Source organism: Somniosus microcephalus, chromosome 1 (genome assembly GCF_052327205.1).
Source record: "Somniosus microcephalus isolate GS21.2 chromosome 1, FLI_Smic_1.0, whole genome shotgun sequence".
Classification (NCBI taxonomy): domain Eukaryota; kingdom Metazoa; phylum Chordata; class Chondrichthyes; order Squaliformes; family Somniosidae; genus Somniosus; species Somniosus microcephalus.
In genome coordinates, this window is record NC_140987.1 from 426,913,041 (window position 1) to 426,934,197 (window position 21,157).

Below are 21,157 nucleotides of genomic sequence, written 5' to 3' on the forward strand. Positions count from 1 at the left end.
GCCTCTGGCCTGCTCTTGTAGCCACAGTATTTATATGGCTGGTCCAGTTCAGTTTCTGATCAATGGTAACCCCCAGGATGTTGATACTGAATTGACTTTAGTAATTATCAATGTAATTTGGACTAGGTTATGTGAAGCAAGTCCAATGGTAAGTTAATTGAGGCCTATTATAAAGCTTAGACATGAATGGTACATCCCAATCCAATTTTCCAATGATTACATGTTAGAAAAGCAGTGGAGGGGGGGGGAAAGAGATCTCTCTGATACTCTTCCCTCAACATATAGATTGCATATTGAAGATTCAGATACAATATTCTTGCATATTGTGCAGGATCTAGAATTCATCTAAGAGATGTTGGTGCTAGGGAATGAACCACATTCCATTTCAGGCACCTAGTGTCAGCATCAAGCACACTCCGATCAGGTACAGCATAGAACAGCCAGATGCAGAGTAAAATTACTTTTACTCTACCATAGCAATGTGCTTCAGCCCATCCTCTATTGCAGGAGTGTGGTACCTTTTCCATTTCCCACACAAACTATCCTTGTTCCCCACCCCCACTCCCTATCTGCCCTATCCACCTCCCTGTGTAACACCTATGTTTCCTAGGCTACACACATATACCACCACACAGCAGGAGAGGAAAGCTTCAGGCCTTTTGCCACCATCACATTTTCACTCCCTTGGCCACACAAACCAGCTTGCCCTCCCTTGTTATCACTGTGAAACTGGCAATTTCTTTTTTAAAAGTGTTTGTGGCATAAATAAATAAAGTGTTAGAAGTGCTTTAAAAACAAATTTGCTGCTTGCCGGCGAAGACCGGAGCAGTGTGAGGTGGGCCGCAGCAGTGAGAGCCAACAGATGCAGGAGCAATGGCTTACAGGCAAGAACAGGGCTGAGTGGGAGCTCCAGCAAACAACTGGCCAGAGGTGGGAACTAAGGTGGAGGCAACAGGTAAGCGTCAAATTAAAATGAAATTCAAATGTAGTCACCTACAGCAATGGGCTTTGCAGGAGAAGCAGCGCCACTTAACATTCGGACTATTGAAAAGATAGAGAGTAATACATAGGCTTATCACCCAGGGGTTATCAGTCATGATAAATCGGTGACACAAGAAGCAGTATAACAACACAAAGTGCATGCAAGAATTTTAACATTAACAGATATATGGTAACGGAGACAGTGAAAATTGACCACTAAAGGAAAAGAAACAAAAATGGAAAATATACAAGTGATGTGTAAATGGTATATTTACACATTACTAATATATTTTTTGTACTTGTTTCTTTTCCTTTAGTGGTCAATGGTTAGTGGAGGCTCGGGGGACCTGTGGTGTAAGCACTCCCATGAATGGATTTTTTAAAGTAGTACAGTAATATGCTTCAAGTGCATTATTTCAATTAAATTTGAAGTCACGGTGGACTGAACTGTCGGGCACCCTCACTAATCCTGTTCATGTCTTTCATTCTCTCAACTTCTTCGTACAGCCAATACCTCCTAATAATGAAATATAAACAGACAATGCTGGAAACACTCAGGTCAGGCAGCATCTGTGGAGAGAGAAACAAGTTAATGTTTCAGGTCGATGACCTTTCATCAGAACTGACTGAGTGAAGTTGTCATTTTTTTTTATAAACTGAATTGTTCTTGCCAGCATCACCAATCTACTGTCCTCTCTCTGGCAACTGTAATTGAAATGATTTTCAAAGCTACCGTTATACCGGCCACCACGTATAGCAGGAAAATCGTGCTTGCACAAACACGCCCACTATAATCGGTGGGGACTGTACCATCAAAGCTGAAAAGATTACAATCTGTTCAGATCCCAAACTTATTAATATTGCGATAAATTAGATGAAACATATTGGTGTAGGGGTAAGTACTCAGCACAATAGGAATCCCAGGTACTGGAATACAGGAAACTTTCGATTTACCGGCACCTAAATAACTGGAAATGTCGGTTAACCGGCAAAATTCAGGAGTAGGTTTTACTTCATATTTGCCTTCCTCCATCTGTGCTGTGCAAGGGTGTGGCTGCAGCTGTTGCTAAGCTACAGAGACGCTTGAAACTTGTGGCCATTGTTCTACAGTTGTAAGCAACAGGGTTTGTTGCTTTATACGGAGCTGTCAGCTCTCCCTACCTTTTACTATAGTGTTCGGTTATCCGGAATTTTTGATGAACCGGCACCACGTCGGTCCCGTCTGTGCCGGATAAAAGAAAGTTTCCTGTACGAGTTAACGTTCACAGGCTCAAAAAAAACTCTCCATTCTTCTGTGTTTGCAAGACTGGAGTGACACAAGCCAAAAGGATAATGAGTGTCATAACAGGAAAAAAATGAAACCCATCTGAAAATAATGCCACTAGATGGTGTAATAATCTTTAGAATAACATTTATGTTGTCTGTTGTGTTGGGTTTTGCTTTAACATTGTGACTGTCAAGTCAGTTTTCTTGTTCCTCAATGGTTAAGTGGTTGTCTCTTTTCGACATTTGGTTATTTTCTACTTTCGTTATTCAATCATAAATCTTTCTCCCCAATTACGAAGTAATTGCTATATTCTACTAAAGCAAAAATAGCTCCTGTTACTGTTCCTTACCCACTCCACCAAAAAAGCTCAACCAAGGTGGAGTCTCCTGAAGCCTCAGTGAGGGCCTGAGCCATACAAAGCAGGAAGGTCCTAGGTTTAATTTCCAGCCTGTGTCGAGTTCGTTGATCTCATCTGGGATGACAGGAGTACTACAACTGAACTCAGTACCCTAGGCTAAGCAAGAACAAAAATAAGCCAGGGTTCTGCTCCTGCTCGCTATGCCATGAAACCCTGCTGGAAACTGCACACGGAATTCAAGTGAGGACAATATCTGAATCAAAAAGCCCAAGAACACTCACTCTCTAAACAAACACACACACACACACACACACACGAGGAATGTGTCCGCTGGGATAAGGTGCCGAGGATGACCAGCATCAATGCAACCATGTGCGGAACAGGCTCAAGTTGCTGAGTGTTCCAGAGCAAGGGTGGGGGTGGGGGGGGGGGGGGGGGGGAAAGCACTGATAGAGAATCTAATGTATAAGCAACACAAAAACAGTCTAATTAAAATGTTTGTTTATTGAAGTCCGTTTCAAACAGCACAGTGTGCAAAGCTAGTGAAAACTTTAAGAACATGAGTGTCAGATTTCAGATTAAAACCGCAGCCTACAGACCGCAGAGTGCGCCTTGGCCAAGTACCATCTATAAAGCAAACACTGACTATCAGATGTGGTGGCTATACGCTTCTCTACAAGAGGATGATCCAAGTTTTCCTTTCCCCTCCTTCAGCCACTCTGGTCACAATGCTTCGCACAGTTCCTGCATTGTTTATTCTTTCACCTTTTCCACTATTTACTTCCAGAATTAAATCCAAAAAACAGCGTCAATTCACCGTGCTCCTCCAATTAAGACCGTGAGTTAACTGGCCCAGTCCTGGAAGCGGAAGCAATCACTTGCGATTTTCCACACTGTATTTTGGGGGGTTACTTGTGCTGTGAGTAAGAAATTTTGATTGAAGTATCGCTGTTTATTTCCATCAAATTTCACTGACCCACAGGCGATCACGAGCACAGTGGTCTGCCCTTGAGTAGCTTGCTCTGGTTGGAGAATAAAAAACCCCAGAAGATTCATTACAACATAGGTAAATCCCAAAGTGAATCCAGTAACACATCCAATAACCTTTAACTAGAACAATCACAAAGCTAAGTTACTCAATGACCAGACACACAATTTTGAATAAAGGGATGAAATATATCTTTAAAGCAATTGGTGGAATGCTATTAGAACTTTACAAAATAGAAATATTGACTTCAAAGTCATTCTGCTTTCATTTTAATTAAATGTGTTTTCTCTCTGTTCATAATACAGACTATACCTCCCTTGGAGCCATAGAAACATAGAAGATAGGAGCAGGAGTAGGCCATTCGGCCCCTCGAGCCTGCTCTGCCATTCAATGTGATCATGGCTGATCATCCAAATTCAGTACCCTGTCCCTGCCTTCTCTCCATATCCCTTTAGCCTCAAGAAATATATCTAACTCCTTCTTGAATATATTTAATGAATTGGCCTCTACTGCCTTCTTTGGTAGAGAATTCCACAGGTTCACCACTCTCTGGGTGAAGAAATTCCTCCTCATCTCTAACCTAAATGACTTACCCCTTATTCTTAGACTGTGACCCCTGGTTCTGGACTCCTTGGCCATCGGGAACATCCTTCCTGCATCCAGTCTGTCTAGTCCCGTTATAAAATTCTAAGTTTCAATGAGATCCCCTCTCATTCTTCTAAACTCCAGTGAGTATATGCCCAATCGACCCAATCTCTCCTCATATGTCATTCCTGCCTGTGTTTGATACCTGGCCATTCCTGCCTGTGTTTGATACCTGGCCATTAATATGTTGACAACTTCTGCCACATTAGAAGAGCACGTTGCAAAATAAAGCAACAAAAACCTCATCAAGCTGCCATCCTATGATCTTATGGAATGGCGGAGCAGGCTCAATGGGCTGTGTGGCCTACTCCTGCTCCTAATTCTTATATTTTTATTCCACCATGCCCTACAGAACGTAATGAAAAATTCATATGCAACAATTGAAAATATGCAGGTCAATGTGCGGGGAGGTAGAAGGGGGAAAATACAGTGGGTCGCTTTCATCTTTGCAGCCAATTTCAAATCCAGCACAGACAAGGAAAAAGCTTCTCCGTCATTTGTAAAAGAAAAAAAATGAAGGTGCCAGACACAACTATTGTTCCTTTGTGTACAAACATGATAAAACTGCCGTGGACATTTTATCTCGGTAACACTACCCCTTCAACAAAGTGCATGTTTCCCAGACAGCTTGGAAGTAGGCTGTGGGGGAGTTAATGGTCTGTAATCATCCTTCTATAGCAAGCAAAAGACAAGTCAAATATATACCCATCACTCATTTGTGCTTAACCATTGCTGCACTGCAAACAGGTTAGCCCTCTGGTGAGGCAGCCTACTGGTGTTACAGACACGGTAACTGAAAAACTAGCACTCAAGAATCTGACATTAGAAGAGTTGAATCAATGCCTGACCAGTTCATGACTCTGTAACCAGGCAAAGGACAATGTTTTCAATATTAACACCATCTCCTAAACGAATGATTGAATCCAGGAGGCAGAGAAAAACAAGTTTTTAAAAAATTGGCAAATATGATAAACTAGACAGAAACTAAGTTAAATAATTTTTTTAAAATATCAGATAAAGGGAAATTATTTGTGGCTTCCAAACACACTCTTATTTTTCAAAAGAAATCCAATTTTTATTGATTTTTTCCTGCAGGTGAAGAGAAGGCTAAAGAAATGGAAAAGTAATGATCACACAATTCATGGACAATCCACACCACCATTTTTCTGGCCAATATTTGTCCCTCAATCAACGTAACAAAAAACAGATTATCTGGTCATTATCACATTGCTGTTTGTGGGAGCTTGCTGTGCGTAAATTGGCTGCCGCGGTTACCACATAACAACAGTGACTACACTCCAAAAGTACTTCACTGGCTGTAAAGCTCGGAGACGTCTGGTGGTCGTGAAAGGCGCTATATAAATGCAAGTCTTTCTTTTTCTTTCTTTACCACTTTTGATATTACAGATATCAAAAATATAGTCCAAATTAGAAAAGTACTCATACCCACGGTAAGATGAGTGCTATAGATGCAGTTATTCGGGATTTAACATGTTATATTTGATACAATTCTTATCAGGTGTAACTGAAGCATACCATGAACTGGCTGACAGTCCAGCATGTTTACTTGGAAATCACTAGAAGGCAACATTTCAAAAAATTCAGTGAGTGCTTGATGGCCCGATATTGCATTGCCGTTCCACACTAAGGTTGCTGTATCCAGATACAATTTGGTCAATACCTGTGAAAAAGCATAAAACGCAGGAGGAAAACAATGATCAAAATGGAAAAGCTGAAGGCAAAGTCATATGGCAATGTTATTTTGTTAATCTTATCAATCTGTGATAAATGGTAATTTAAATTTATGCCAAATATTTGGGTGTTGCTGATCAGATACTCATTTTAACAACTCCCCTCCCTTAAGGCCATTACTGAGATAACTCATTCAGGGGGATTTGCATCCAAAGTGAGATTTGGTCTAGCGTTTTAGTGGCATGACCAGGTGAAACTACAATGTCCCAAACCTTAAGAAAAGGTCACTGGGCCAGTTTTCAGCCATTTAAGTGTCTATTCTTAGGATGCAAGTCTCAGCTCCGGAATGGACAGTGGGGAATTGGAGACTCAGTAAAACAGGCAAGTTTAAACAACGAACTCTAGAAAAAACACAACAAGTTCAAATATATTGAATAGAGAAGACAGAATAAGGGAGGAAAACAGACAGCAAAACTTTTTTTTTATTTTTTTAATGCGTTTTCAATAAAATCTATGGATTGACGAAATTACTCTCAGGACTGCAGTAGCAATACTACTTATAATATATTGATTGACTATTTCCCACGCTACGCAAGGTCTAATCTAAGAGCTGGTAGCTCAGGGATCACAGAACTCTTTGGAGCACCAGAGGTCTAAGAAGGTCATTATTGCACCAACCCTGCAATCAGAATAAACAATCCCATGCAAAGTTTTTTTTGCAACATTTATCTATATAACTATTAAAAATGGTCGCAACATTTTATTGGTATTAAACCTGCAGGTGCCCATTACTTCTCTTTTTTCTCTTGGTCTCGTCTCTGTTGTCTCCTCCCCTTCCTGTAACCCAGGCAAAATAGCTTGAATTGCAGGATTATAAAGCGGAGGGGAAAAGGAAAACCATGGAAACCTATGGAAATGCACATCCCAGAGGGTACTTACTCTCCTCCTTTTGTTCACGGTCTCATAATAAATGTTGACAAATTCCTCTGCTGCCCTGCACGCCTGGTCCGCATGAGTTTTGAAGTCCTGAAAATTAAAAGTTTTTTTTATACGATTTATAAAAAAATTAAATACCTGTATCTCTAAAATGCAAAGTGCGCTCTAAAACCATTGGTCCGGAATTTGCGAGGCAAAGGTGTTCGCTGCTGGCCTTGAAGTACACCCCGCACAAGAATCTTACAATCCCTGTGTCGAGAACTTCGGGTTTTCCGACCTTCAATTCAAATCAATGGAACGCAATGGGGATCCCCTTGTGCAAGCTGCTGTGACGTCAACTGGCTGTCTCAGCAGCCAATCAAAAGGCAGAATTCTCTCAGACAGACAGCAGAGAAGGGAGTAAGCCCTTAAAATAGTTAGAGGGAGCAAAAGAAAGATTAGGGCACTGACATGGGGAAAAGGCAAACCTGAATAAAGATGGACAACCTTGACAAAAATGAATTTTTTTTGAAAAGTTTCTTAAAAAGTTTACTTTTTATTAAAAGAGATAAATTTGACACTGCACAAAATTAAAACTAGTTTTCCAGGTCCTTAACATTTGTTTATCAGTCAATATGCTGTTAAAACCCCAGTTACACCATATCCCTTTGGGTCTAACTTTTAGTGGGGAATTTAACAGCAGACTTACTGGGGAAGAGCAGAAGTTTGTCAGTTTCAATGATTTATGAGATTTCACTGATTGGCAGCTCTGCGTGGCCGGGGGGTGGGGGAGCACAGCGCAGCCAGTTTCGGTGCTGTCGATGACAGTCGGCAACTTCGGAATTTCATGAGGTCCCGGTCGGTTTCAACGGTGGAATGACGGCAAACGCTGACAGTTCACCATCATCCCGACCTCAAATTCCGGGCCATTATATTGCATTTCAGCTGACGTACAGGTAGACTATCCTTTATCCGAAAACCTCGGGACCAGCCGTGTTTCGGTTTTCGGAAAATTTCGGATTTCGGAAGGTATTTTATAAGACTGGGAAATTTGTCGGGGGTGGGTCGTCGGGGTCGGCGTCGTGCGCACGACTTACGCTGAACGAAAAAACCTTCGGTTTTTAGAGGGTTTCGGTTTTCGGAAGTTCGGATAAAAGGTAGTCTACCTGTACTAGGCTATGTTTAATGAATTAGCATGGAAGGGTTTGTTGACTCCACTCTAAAGGTCTACCCCATTACTATAGTAGTAAGGCACACAGTGTACTGGAGCGACAACACACTACGTTGCAAAGTGGCATGAGACTTGTACCAGCGATTGTACAGGCACCAAGTTTCCAACTTCAGTCTCGCCATCAAGAAGCTCTGTAGAAAGTAAGAAATGAGGAGTAGTAGGCCATATGGCCCCTCGAGCCTGCTTCGCCATTCAATAAGATCATGGCTGGTCATCGACCTCAACTCCACTTTCCTGCCCCTCCATTTCCCTTGATTCCCCTAGAGTCCAAATATCTATCTATCTCAGCCTTGAATATACTCAAAGACTCAGCATCCACAGCCTTCTGGGGCAGAGAATTCCAAAGACTCACAACCCTCCGAGTGAAGAAATTCCTCCTCATCTCAGTCTTAAATGGCCTACTCCTTATCCTGAGACTGTGCCCCCTAGTTCTAGACACTCCAGCCAGGGGAAACACCCTCTCAGCATCTTCCCTATCAATCCCCTTCAGAACCTTGTATGTTTCAATGAGATCACCTCTCATTCTTCTAAACTCCAGGGAGTATAGGCCCATTCTACACAACCTATCATCATAGGACAGCCCTCTCATCTCAGGAATCAATCTAGTGAACCTTTGTTGCACCGTCTCCTTCGTATAGAAGCCACCCACCAGCCTACAAGTCATAATGGGGGGAAAGCTTAACTTTCTTGCAAGGGAATTTAGATGACTGGGAGCAGGTTGTCTGTTCAGTCACCCACCTGGCAAAGGAATGCTGTGTGGCATGGGCAGATATATGGAATCATACAAGACAGAAAGAGGTCATTTAAAAAAATAATTATTAGTTCCTGGGATGTGGGCGTCACTGGCAAGGCCAGTATTTATTGCCCATCCCTAGTTGCCCTTGAGAAGGTGGTGGTGAGCCGCCTTCTTGAACCGCTGTAGTCCGTGTGGTGAAGGTACTCCCACAGTGCTGTTAGGTAGGGAGTTCCAGGATTTTGACCCAACGACGATGAAGGATCGGCAATATACTTCTAAGTCAGGATGGTGTGTGACTTGGAGGTGGTGGTGTTCCCATGCACCTGCTGCCCTTGTCCTTCTAGGTGGAAGAGGTTGTGGGTTTGGGAGGTGCTGCTGAAGAAGCCTTGGCGAGTTGCTGCAGTGCATCTTGTAGATGGTACAAACTGCAGCCACGGTACGCCGGTGGTGGAGGGAAGTGAATGTTTAAGGTGGTGGATGGGGTGCCAATCAAACGGGCTGCTTTGTCCTGGATGGTGTCGAGCTTCTTGAGTGTTGGAGCGGCACTCATCCAGGCAAGTGGAGAGTATTCCATCACACTCCTGACTTGTGCCTTGTAGATGGTGGAAAGGCTTTGGGGAGTCAGGAGGTGAGATACTCCTCGCAAAATACCTAGCCTCTAACCTGCTCTTGTTGCCACAGTATTTATGTGGCTGGTCCAGGTTTCTGGTCAGTGGTGACCCCCCAGGATGTTGATGGTGGGGGGATTCATTCGGCCTGTTGTGCCTGTGCCGGCTCCTTGAAAGGGCTATACAATTAATTTCACTCCTTACAGCCCTGAAGATAGCGGAAAATGGACAACGGAAGGCAAATAATTATCCACGCAGTTGCTAACCCCGCTAGCCGGGGGAAGGGGCCCAGCCCTTTCCATCACTCACCAGAGAGCCGGCCATGGCGCGCCAGAAGCCCAGGCCTCCAACCCGCGGCCGGTCCCCTCCGCTTAAAGCCCCCCGGCTCCCAACTCCAACCGGAAGCTGCCTGCCTTCAGCTTCCGGTGTGCAGCGCCGCTGAATCTTCCACCTCGAGCCCGGGGAAACTCCGACCGTCGACTTCAGTTCCGCGCTGCCAACTGGACCTTCTCGAGGTGCTGATGGAAAACTTCTCTTTGGTTGGTGAGGGCAAGAAGACGTGGGTTTAAAAAAAATAATTCTTGAATCAGTTAGTGAAAGCCAGATGTTTTTAACAAATCACAATAAATATGTTGTTAGAGTGTCTATTGTTTAAAAAATCTGTTTAGAAGTGAGGGTGAGCTGGATGTTGTGACTAATGGATAGTGACTTCTGCCAACATGGAGCATGTTTACTTCCAGCCACTGGTCTAAACCACAGTCTTTTTTCTTTACAGATACTGACTTATGTGCTGTGTATTTCCAGTTTTACTCTACTGCTTCAATCTGGGAGAGGAGGCCAGGTAGTCGGGCCTCGGCCGGAGCCTACCAGAGGCCGCGCTGCCTCCATGACAATATAACATGGTCAGTCTGAGTGGCTCACCAGCTGGCAAGGCCACTGATGCCAGCTTCGCCGAAACCTGCCTGTGTGGATCCTCCCTGACCACTGCACTGGATGCGGGAAACATTCCACAACTGCACCTCATCAAGATTGTCACCATAACGCTAAAAAATCAGTTGCACATTTTAAACATACACACACTGATCTCATTACTTTAGTTTGCTGCTGTGTTTTGTATTAAACGTTTTTCAGCAACCTTGAGTTATGGATGTCTAAAGCACTGCATAAATCCACAGTAAATTTGGCTTGATCCCATGCTTCTGGCACCTGGCTTAGTCGAATTGCTGTCACAAAATTTTCCTCAGGTTGAGTATCTGGGTACAGCAGTCAGTTACGTAGCTATGAGTAGTGACTTAAAAACAATTGCACACATACACTTGTTTTTATCTTCTGGCTGTTATGGAAACAATCCTGCAGTACAAATGGGAAAGCTTCTGCCGTACCCAACAATTGAGCTGGTGTTGCAGAACCACTTTCTGGAGTGTCTCATCACTATAAATGCTCCATCTAAAGTGTACGATAGCAAAATACTGCAGATGCTGGAAATCCAAAATAACAACAGGAAATGCTGGAAAAACTCAGCAGGCCAGGCAACATCCGTGGAGAGAAATTAAAAGTCAATGTTTCGGGTGAACCCTTTTTCAAAACTGGAAAGGAAATAAAATAGATCGAAGGCAGGGCTGCGATAGAACAAAAGAGAAGTGAAGAGACATTAAGAGGTATTCAAAACCAGACGAGATGGTGATAGGACAGTGGAGACAAAAGACGGCTCAGATTAGGTGTGAAGTGTACTGGCAGGATGAGTGACAGCTGCCATGTGGGAGAGAGAAAAAAAAGGAAAGGGGGGGGGAAGAGAAAACCCAAAACAAAGGGCTGAGAAAAAAATTATAAGTAAAAATGTACTAGGGGCCGAGGTTATGATCTGAAATTGTTGAACTCGATATTGAGTCCGGAAGGCTGCAAAGTGCCTAATCGGAAGATGAGGTGCTGTTTACTAGCTTCCCTTTTCTGAAGCCTGTCCATAAAAGTATGCTTGCTCGGGCAATTTAAACACAAATACAGCACCTAATATTAATCAAGTATGTCATGGTATTTATTGAGTTTTAAAAGAAATGTGCTAGGAGATTTTGAGGAATATAGAAAATACAGTGTTATGAAGAAATTTGATCAGAAGCCACTTCCACTGCAGAATTACCTCAAAACTTCAGTGACTGTAGCAATATTCCTTTCAAGGAACACCATCACCTGGAGCCAGAAGCCTGTAGGCCTGACTTCCCAGTGTACATCAAGAGACGTCTCCCAACCCCACGAACCCTGATGGGGTCAGCACGGAGGTTCATGGCACAAACTGACCTTTACCCTTATTTGGTTCACAATTATTATACTCCATCTTCATCCTGATCACCCTTTGTAGATCACTCCGAGCTCTATTTTGTAAATGGGCTGTTTTATTAGAGACAATTTAATGACTAATTTTAGTTGTGGGGTCCACTATTTTTCTTTCTTTTTTATACAGTTTCTTTGCATAAATAGAGGCATTCAAACTCCCTGAAGCATGGTTTCCATTTGATATGGTTTTGCACATCTTTTTCCAGCTTTTACACTCGGCAGATATTATGACTGCTGCCTATTCTGTATCCTATACCACACCAAGTTCCACTCACCCATCACCCTTATCCGCAATGTCCTATGTTGGCTCCAGGCTGCCCAATACCTACAAATTAAAATTCTCCTCCTTGTGTTTAAATCCCGTTCATGGCAGCGTCCCTCCTTACCTCTCTAACCTCCTCCAACCCTACAACCACCCCACCGCCTCCCCTCCCATCCCTAACTCTGTTAGCCTGACTCTGGCCTCTTGTGCTTCCCTCCCTCTTGCCCCACATTGGCAGCCATGCCTTTAGCCATCTAGATGCCAATTGCAATTACTTTAACCAGCAGAGGGACAACAGATAGAAGTATAGGGGTAGCAGCTTCATGAAAAGCATTTTTTCAATTGCTAATCATGAGAATAAATTTCTCAAAACAAAAAATCTTAGTCAATGTGGCAAAAATGAGGCATAGCACATCTAGCTCTTCTCTGTTATCAAAAAAGATTTGCCAATTCACAATTCCATGAAGATAGAATCCTTTTAAATACTACAATCATACATAAATACATTTTTAAGATTACATTAAACCAATTTAGAGATGAAATTCATATGAAATCTTTCATTTTCTGAGTGCACCCTTTGCCCTGATCTGTGGTTTTCCAGTCGTTGCATTAACATCTGCTTGGATTTATCATTGAACAGCACTTTCAAATGTAAGGTACATTGTGGGAGGGACGCTTGACCAAAGACCCAGCAACTGAAGGGATTTCCTACTGCTTATGAAACATTAGCACGTGTATCTCTATTCAATAATGCTAGTAGGATATTCACTATTCCATAGTTTAATGCCCTTCTATAAAAGCTTGATGAACCTTTTTAGTAGCTTTGTGTAGATGCTGTTTAGATTTTTAAAAATGTACGGGCTACAAATTCGGCTGCTTAGCGCCTCCCGTTAGCGCCTGTGGGGGGGCCTTAACGGGGCGCTAAGGGGTTACCAACCCGGCGCGGTGACTTCACCGATGCACGCGAACTTCCTTGCCGGTTTTGCGCTGGCGCTAACACCGCCTCGCTCTGTTGCGCCCCATAGATTGTGACGTCATCAGGTGCGCAGTGCCCCGTTACCGCCCCGGATATGATATTCACTCCCACCCCCTGCTGCATTGCCAGGCGTCAACAACGGCAGCATCAGGAGGCATTGTCACCTCGGCTGGCCGCTTGGGGAGCGATATTTAAAGGCAGTGGTGGTCAGGTAGGGCAAACTTTATTCTTCACACCAGTCTGGTGCCTGCTGAATGTTTTTCACGTCTGACTGATGCGCGATTGCTCAGCCCTCCACTCTCTCAGAGCGTTTGGGGCTGTAATGCAAGTTGCGCAGCTCCTGTGGCCCCACAGAAATACGAGGAAGAATCTTGCATCCCATCATTGGCCCTTCCCTTTAAGCGAGGGAAGGAGCCTCTGATGCCGGCAGCACTGCACTGAACATTCGTCAGCGCTCTGCCACTATTGCCCCTTTCACACACTTTAGTGCCCTAAGAGGAGTGGTTAGTGCTTGATTTAGCGCTCCACTTCCCTCTTGGAGCGCTACAACTGAATTTCGTGGGAGGCGAGAATGATTAGCGCCTGGTGCTAATTTTTCAACTTTTAAAATTTTAGCGCCCCAATTGGGTCTATACCGAATTTCTCCCCGTGTACATTTTTTCATACAGGAAACTTTGTTATATCCGGCACCGACGGGACCGAGCTGTTGCCAATCTATCGAAACTGCCGGACATACCAGCGTTAATGTTGAAGCATGCGGAGGTTTTCATCTCCGTATCTGACAACAAACACTGTTGCTTAGCAACAGCTTCAAACAGTCGGCCCGTACCTTGGAAGCGTCTCTGTAGCTTAGCAACAGCTTCAGAGAGACTTTCCAAAGCCTGACTGTTGGAAAAAAAAAGCCACGAGAAGAAAAACAACCTAATAGAACGGCTCCTGATTTCTGCCGGTAGATCGAGGTTTCCGGACATACAACCTCCGGATAAACCAAAGTCTCCTGTATTTATAGTGATTTTTTTTGTGTTTTTTTTCTGGTTGAAATAATGTTGATTCTTTTATAATACAACCGGCAAATTACCAATGGTGTTTCCCATGGTCAGTTGATTATATAATTTTTTTATACACAAGGTGGAAATGGAGTTGGGGAAGAGACTTCAGAAACTCATTTGACAGAGGCATCTAGTGGCCAGAGCCTGCAACCACGTTCTGGCAGTTGATACAACAAAATAAAATTGAATGGGAAATGTTGTAAAATATCTGGAAGAAATTTTATTCGTTCATGGGATCTGGGCGTCGCTGGCAAGGCCAGCATTTATTGCCCATCCCTAGAGAAGGTGGTGGTGAGCCGCCTTCTTGAACTGCTGCTGTCCGTGTGGTGAAGGTACTCCCACAGTGCTGTTAGGGAGGGAGTTCCAGGATTTTAACCCAGCGACAATGAAGGAACGGCGATATACTTCTAAGTCAGGATGGCATGCGACTTGGAAGGGAACTTGGAGGTGGTGGTGTTCCCATGCACCTGCTGCCCTTGTCTTTCTAGGTGGAAGAGGTCGCGGGTTTGGGAGGTGCTGCCGAAGAAGCCTTGGCGAGTTGCTGCAGTGCATCTTGTAGATGGTACACACTGCAGACACAGTGCACCAGTGGTGGAGGGAGTGAATGTTTATGGTGGTGGATGGGATGCCAATCAAGCAAGCTGCTTTGTCCTGGATGGTGTCGAGCTTCTTGAGTGTTGTTGCAGCTGCTCTCATCCAGGCAAGTGGAGAGTATTCCATCACACTCCTGACTTGTGCACAACCATATTGTAATGTATACAACATTGAAGGGACTACTTTGTTTTGCGGATGTACATCCTTAGTTGCGAGCGTATATAACAGACGCGTATCGATTTGTACAGTCAGTGCTGAAGTTCCAGTTACCCAGTAAAGATCACTTGAACTTACTCTCAGTCTCTGCTGCTTTATTATTTTATGTAGTTGTGTGTAGCGGTACAAACACAACAAATTGGCGACGAGAATTATGAACCTACGTCTTCCTATTCTGGCATCGCATCCAGAGGACACCGAAATTTGGAAGAAAGGAGCGAGAAGGTAGAGAAAACGGAGCACGCTTGCTAAGCTAGGCAGGGGATACGTAAGTCAAGTGAAAAGTGCACAGGACTTGCATGACGCTAGCTAACTAGTAAAGAAAGAAAAACGGGTTTGGAAAAAAAAAATGGCGATGATTGGCACGATTGCAGCATTTGATAGCAGCATTGAAGACTGGGCAACTTATATTGAAAGAGTGGAGTTGTACTGTGAGGCTAACGGAGTGGAGGTAGAAAAGAAAGCCACTGTTTTGCTGAGTGTTATGGGCGCGAAGACATACGGGCTACTATGTAGTTTATTAACCCCTGAAAAGCCAGCAAACAAACCATTCAAACAAATAGTGGTCACACTCCAAGACCATTTAAGCCCCAGACCACTGCTCATAGCCGAAAGATTTAAATTCCATAAACGGAACCAGAGCAAAAATGAAAGCATTTCTGAATATTTGGCAAAGCTGCGCAAATTATCAGAACATTGCCAATTTGGAGTGGGCTTATCAGACGCATTGAAAGACAGATTTGTGTGTGGTATGCAAAGTGAAAGCACACAAAAGAAGCTCCTGTCTGAAAAAGATCTCACCTTGGAGAAGGCTCTAAGTATTGCAATTTCAATGGAAGCAGCAGCACGTGGCGCTTTAGAAATTCAACAAAAATCCCTGGAATATTCCACTAACAAAATGTCACTGAAACAAGAAAAGAAGTGCTATCACTGTGGTAAAATGTCACATGACCACAATGACTTGGTTTAAAGACAAAAATTGCAGACATTGTGGCAACCGAGGGCACATTGAAAGGGTCTGCAAAGCAAAGAAGTGGAAAACTGATACAAAGGCACACCAAGTGACTGAAAACAAGAAACCTTTCAAAGATAGATACAAGAAGGTACACTACATGACTGGAGACAGTTCAGATAAAGAAAAAAGTGACACAGACTCAGAGGAAGAGGATCTGGCTTGTCTAGAACTACACAGTGTGAAAGAAACAGAGGATCACAGAATAATATGGGTTACTCCAGAAGTGGCAGGAGTTAGGCTGAAAATAGAGTTGGACACAGGCTCAGCTTTAACAGTGATCTCTGTACATGACTACAAATGACTGTTTTCACACATACCGCTAAGGCCAACTAAAGTACGGTTAAAGACATACACAGGACAAAGAGTGTGCCCCAAAGGTAAAATAAAAGTGACAGTGACATACAAAGAAAAAAAAATACCACAATTGAACCTCTGTGTTTGAAGGAGCGAGAGCTGGAGAGAGAAGTTTGAAGGAGTGAGAGCTGGAGAGAGAAGTTTGAAGGAGCGAGAGCTGGAGAGAGCAGTTTGAAGGAGCGAGAGCTGGAGAGAGGACAGTTTGAAGGAGCGAGAGCTGGAGAGAGCAGTTTGAAGGAGCGAGAGCCGGAGAGAGGACAGTTTGAAGGAGCGAGAGCTGGAGAGGAACCCAAGAGGAAACATCGAGAAAGACTGAGAGGAAACATCGAGAGAGAGAGAGGGGAAACATCGAGAGAGAGAGAGGGGAAACATCGAGAGAGACTGAGGGGAAACATCGAGAGAGACCAAGATGGAAACATCGAGAAAGACTGAGGGGAAACATCGAGAGAGGGGAAACATCGAGAGAGACCAAGGGAGCAATTTTATTAATTAATTAAATTTATTTAATTATAAGTTGTGAGTTCCTCATGATGCTCTCCCAGGGCGGCCACCCTGTAGCCAGAGATTATTCTAGAAGCCTGGGTAGAAATATCAATGTAATTACTGCAGAAATTACTTTTTTTACATTATTGTTTGTTCATTTTCTGTGCTGTCTTTTTTATGTCTTTTATTTATTTTATGCCAGTTTTATTTATATTTAAAGTATGTATGCGTGTATATGTCGGTATGTGTTTTTTTTGTGATGGCGCCGATGAAGATGGCTGCCGTCCTTGCGGGCTCTGTGCGTACCAGGCAGCTAAGTGTTCTTGCTGCTTGGTGCTCTCGGCTCATCAAGAAAAAAGCATTTCACTGACTAGATTTCACTCCTTGTATTTAGTTATGTGATAAATAAAATTGAAATTGAAATTGAAATGTAGTGGAAAATGGAGGACCACCATTGCTGGGACGCGAATGGCTCAGGAAAATACAGTTGGATTGGTACACCATCCAAGCACTGTTTGTGTCAGCAAAGGAGGACAGCAACGCCACTCCTGAGAGACTGTCACAAATACTCTCTGACTCTCAGGAAGTGTTCAAGAAGGGAATAGGAACAGTTAAGGGCATGAAAGCAAAAATTAAGATTGAGGAGAACGCAAATCCAAAGTTCCATAAGACCAGACCAGTGCCTTATGCAATTCACCCTTCAGTAGAAGCAGAGCTGGAGAACTTGGAGCAGTTAGGGGTCCTGTCCAAGGTGGATTGGAGTGAATGGGCCACACCTATAGTTCCAGTGACGAAGAAAACCTCCAGCACAAAACCAGGAAAGCCAAGAAAAGTGCGCATCTGTGGAGACTTTAAAGTGACTGTTAACCCAGTCCTCCACACAGTACAGTACCCATTGCCTCGCATTGAGGACATCTTTGCTTCCCTGTCAAGAGGGGAACGCTTCACAAAGATTGACTTGGCCCAGGCCTATCTCCAAATGGAAATTGATGATGCATCAAAGAAGTACCTGACAATAAATACGCACAAAGGCCTTTACCAGTACAATCGGCTGGTATTCGGAATAGCATCAGCTCCTGCAATCTGGCAAAGGGCAATGGACCAAGTCCTGCAGGGGATCCCAGGTACTCAGTGTTATCTTGATGACATCATCATTACTGGCAAGAATGACAACGACCACCTTTCCAACCTTGAACAGGTGCTCATCAGGTTACGGGAGTATAGGCTCCGAGCGAACCGAGACAAGTGTGAGTTTTTCAAAAAGGAAATCTCATACTGTGGACATGTGATTGACAAGGACGGTTTACACAAGTCTCCAGACAAGACTGAGGCTGTGATTAATGCACCAAAACCTGAAAATGTGTCTCAGTTGAGATCATATCTTGGACTGGTGAACTACTATCACAAGTTCTTGCCCAATCTATCCACAGTGTTACATCCACTAAATGCATCGCTACAATGGAAGTGGAGTGACAGCTGTGAACAAGCTTTTCAAGAGAGTAAAAGACTCATTACTTCAGAAGAGGTGCTAGCTCACTTTGACCCATCCTTACCTATTCGACTGGCATGTGATGCTTCACCCTATGGCATTGGTGCCGTGTTGTCACATAAGTTCCCAGATGGCTCAGAAAGACCAATAGCCTTTGCGTCAAGATCATTGACTACAGCTGAACGCAACTATGAACAGATTGACCGAGAGGCCCTCAGCCTTGTGCGGGGAGTCAAGAAATTCAACCACTACTTGTATGGTCAACAGTTTACACTGTTAACTGACCACCAGCCTCTCGTTTCAATCTTCAACCCAAGGAAGAGCGTTCCAGTGATGACGGCACAATGGCTACAGCGATGGTCACTCTTCCTAGGGGCTCACCTGTATGACATTGAATACAAGGGGACCAAGCAACATGGCAACGCCGATGGTTTGTCACGTTTACCACTGCCGACCTCAGAGGAAACTACAACAGTTGACTCAGCCGAGGTATTTCACACAACAATAGTTGAGCAGCAACCCAAACAGCAGCAGCAGCCACAGCCCGACAAGCCCAAATCCCCCGGGGAGAAGAAAGTCATCGCAACAAAGGTTCTTGGAACAGTAAAGTGGTTCAACGTACGAAATGGCTATGGATTCATCAACAGGAATGATACAAAGGAAGATGTATTTGTACATCAGACTGCCATAAAGAAGAATAACCCACGGAAATATCTACGCAGTGTTGGAGACGGTGAAACTGTGGAGTTTGACGTAGTGGAAGGTGAAAAGGGTGCAGAGGCGGCAAACGTCACTGGTTCAGGTGGAGTTCCAGTTCAAGGAAGCCGATATGCCGCGGACCGAAATCGTTACCGCCGCTACAACCCTCGCCGCCGAGGGCCACCACGTAATTACCAACAGAACATTGAAGGTGGAGAGAAAAGAGTCTGGAGAGACGTTACCCAGAGAGGCAGAGGAGGCCTCCCCAGAGACTTGACTTGTAAAAGGGCTGTTGACAAAATAAAATGTTATGTTGGAATTTGAATTTTGTTACTTTTAAGAAAACAAAAAGGTTACTGTAAAGGCAGGCTCTGTATGTTAATTATAGAAATTTTGCGTTAATATACTATTATACTAAAGGGGGAGGAAGTGTAATGTATACAACATTGTTTTGTGGATGTACATCCTTAGTTGCGAGCGTATATAACAGACGCGTATCGATTTGGATAGTCAGTGCCGAAGTTCCAGTTACCCAGTAAAGATCACTTGAAGTTACTCTCAGTCTCTGCTGTTTTATTATTTTATGTAGTTGTGCGTAGCGGTACAAACACAACACATATCATGTTTTTTAAATTCCATTTATATGTCAATAAATTGTCTTAAGTTCACAAAAGGTGTGCGTACACAGTGTAAAATGCGCAAGTTATTTAATTACTTTTTTATTTGTAATTTATCAGATTATTTGTAAACCTTGTTCATTTCCCCCTCATTCTCCATTGAAATCTCCCTAAGTAAAGCCCTGCTGTCCTGCACTGGGATTTAGCATTTCTGGACAATTGAAACATAATCTTAAGGTCATTCTATGTAGGTCATTGAAATACACAGCTCAGTTTAAAGGATTTACTATTCCTTGTCAACAACACTGCCTGTAAGCTGCAATCTGTACTATCCAAAGTGCTAACCTTTTACTTTGCAACTGTTTGTCCCCACCGTTTGTCGGAAAAGAAATACATCTTCTGGATAAATGTTTTTGGCACGTACAGCCAAGATTAGCATAATGGGAAAGAAAAGAGTGAGGAACGTGTGTTATTAATGTTGAATGGTGCAAAGTGCTAAAAAGGCTGATGTGATAGGATTTAATCAGATCAGTATCTAAAGCCTTAGACCTCGTTAAGCTGAGAATGAGGGAAAGTAACATTCTCATTTCTTCACCCTAAAAATTGGTAAGTTTAGATTTCTATTCACTGTTTTAAAGGTCATTTATAGCAACAGGAAAAAAATTCAAATGGAAAGTATTTTAGATTGTGAGATTGGTGGAATAATCCAGTTTGGGCATAGTTACAAGTTGTACTCAATAAAATGTACATGTGGGTTGCAGTTTAGTTTCAGCAAATAGAATAACAATAGATGTGAGATTATTAGTACATAAATGAACAGAATTCCAATAATTCTGGGATTGTTTTTTGTGTATTCAATTGTACAAATGTGCAAGGTGTATTCAGTTGCACAGTGTATTAGAGATGTATTCAATTGTACAGCATGCGAGGTGTATTCAGTTGCACAGTGTATTAGAGATGTATTCAATTGTACAGCATGCGAGGTGTATTCAGTTGCACAGTGTATTAGAGATGTATTCAATTGTACAGCATGCGAGGTGTATTCAGTTGCACAGTGTATTAGAGATGTATTCAATTGTACAGCATGCGAGGTGTATTCAGTTGCACAGTGTATTAGAGATGTATTCAATTGTACAGCATGCGAGGTGTATTCAGTTGCACAGTGTATTAGAGATGTATTCAATTGTACAGCATGCGAGGTGTATTCAGTTGCACAGTGTATTAGAGATGTATTCAATTGTACAGCATGCGAGGTGTATTCAGTTGCACAGTGTATTAGAGATGTATTCAATTGTACAGCATGCGAGGTGTATTCAGTTGCACAGTGTATTAGAGATGTATTCAATTGTACAGCATGCGAGGTGTATTCAGTTGCACAGTGTATTAGAGATGTATTCAATTGTACAGCATGCGAGGTGTATTCAGTTGCACAGTGTATTAGAGATGTATTCAATTGTACAGCATGCGAGGTGTATTCAGTTGCAGTGTATTAGAGATGTATTCAATTGTACAGCATGCGAGGTGTATTCAGTTGCACAGTGTATTAGAGATGTATTCAATTGTACAGCATGCAAGGTGTATTCAGTTGTATAATGTATAGGCAGAATGATTTTGCGTAGCATTTCTTATAGAATGAGTAAATAGGCATTAATTG

The 21,157-nt window shown here is 43.1% G+C and overlaps 2 protein-coding genes across 5 annotated transcripts in view; one reads left to right on the forward strand and one right to left on the reverse strand.

Moving 5' to 3' along the window:
* Positions 1–3,090: 3,090 nt before the first annotated feature.
* On the reverse strand, positions 3,091–9,846 carry nxt2 (nuclear transport factor 2-like export factor 2). Its single transcript, XM_086000207.1, has 4 exons — positions 9,731–9,846; positions 6,871–6,957; positions 5,776–5,920; positions 3,091–3,628 (listed from the first exon to the last, which is right to left on the reverse strand). Exons 1-4 carry the CDS (start codon positions 9,743–9,745, stop codon positions 3,450–3,452), a joined length of 426 nt encoding a protein of 141 aa, XP_085856333.1. The 5' UTR covers positions 9,746–9,846; the 3' UTR covers positions 3,091–3,449.
* Positions 9,847–19,766: 9,920 nt separating this feature from the next.
* LOC147125263 (retinal guanylyl cyclase 2-like) overlaps positions 19,767–21,157 on the forward strand; it is a 61,187-nt gene continuing 59,796 nt past the window's right edge. For 3 of the 4 annotated variants that reach the window (XM_086000219.1, XM_086000227.1, XM_086000236.1), the window contains exon 1: positions 19,768–20,109. The gene's annotated coding sequence lies outside the window, so the exon portion shown is untranslated. Of the gene's footprint in view, positions 20,110–21,157 lie in introns of all 4 variants that reach the window. The other variant, XM_086000246.1, reaches the window with a different exon arrangement.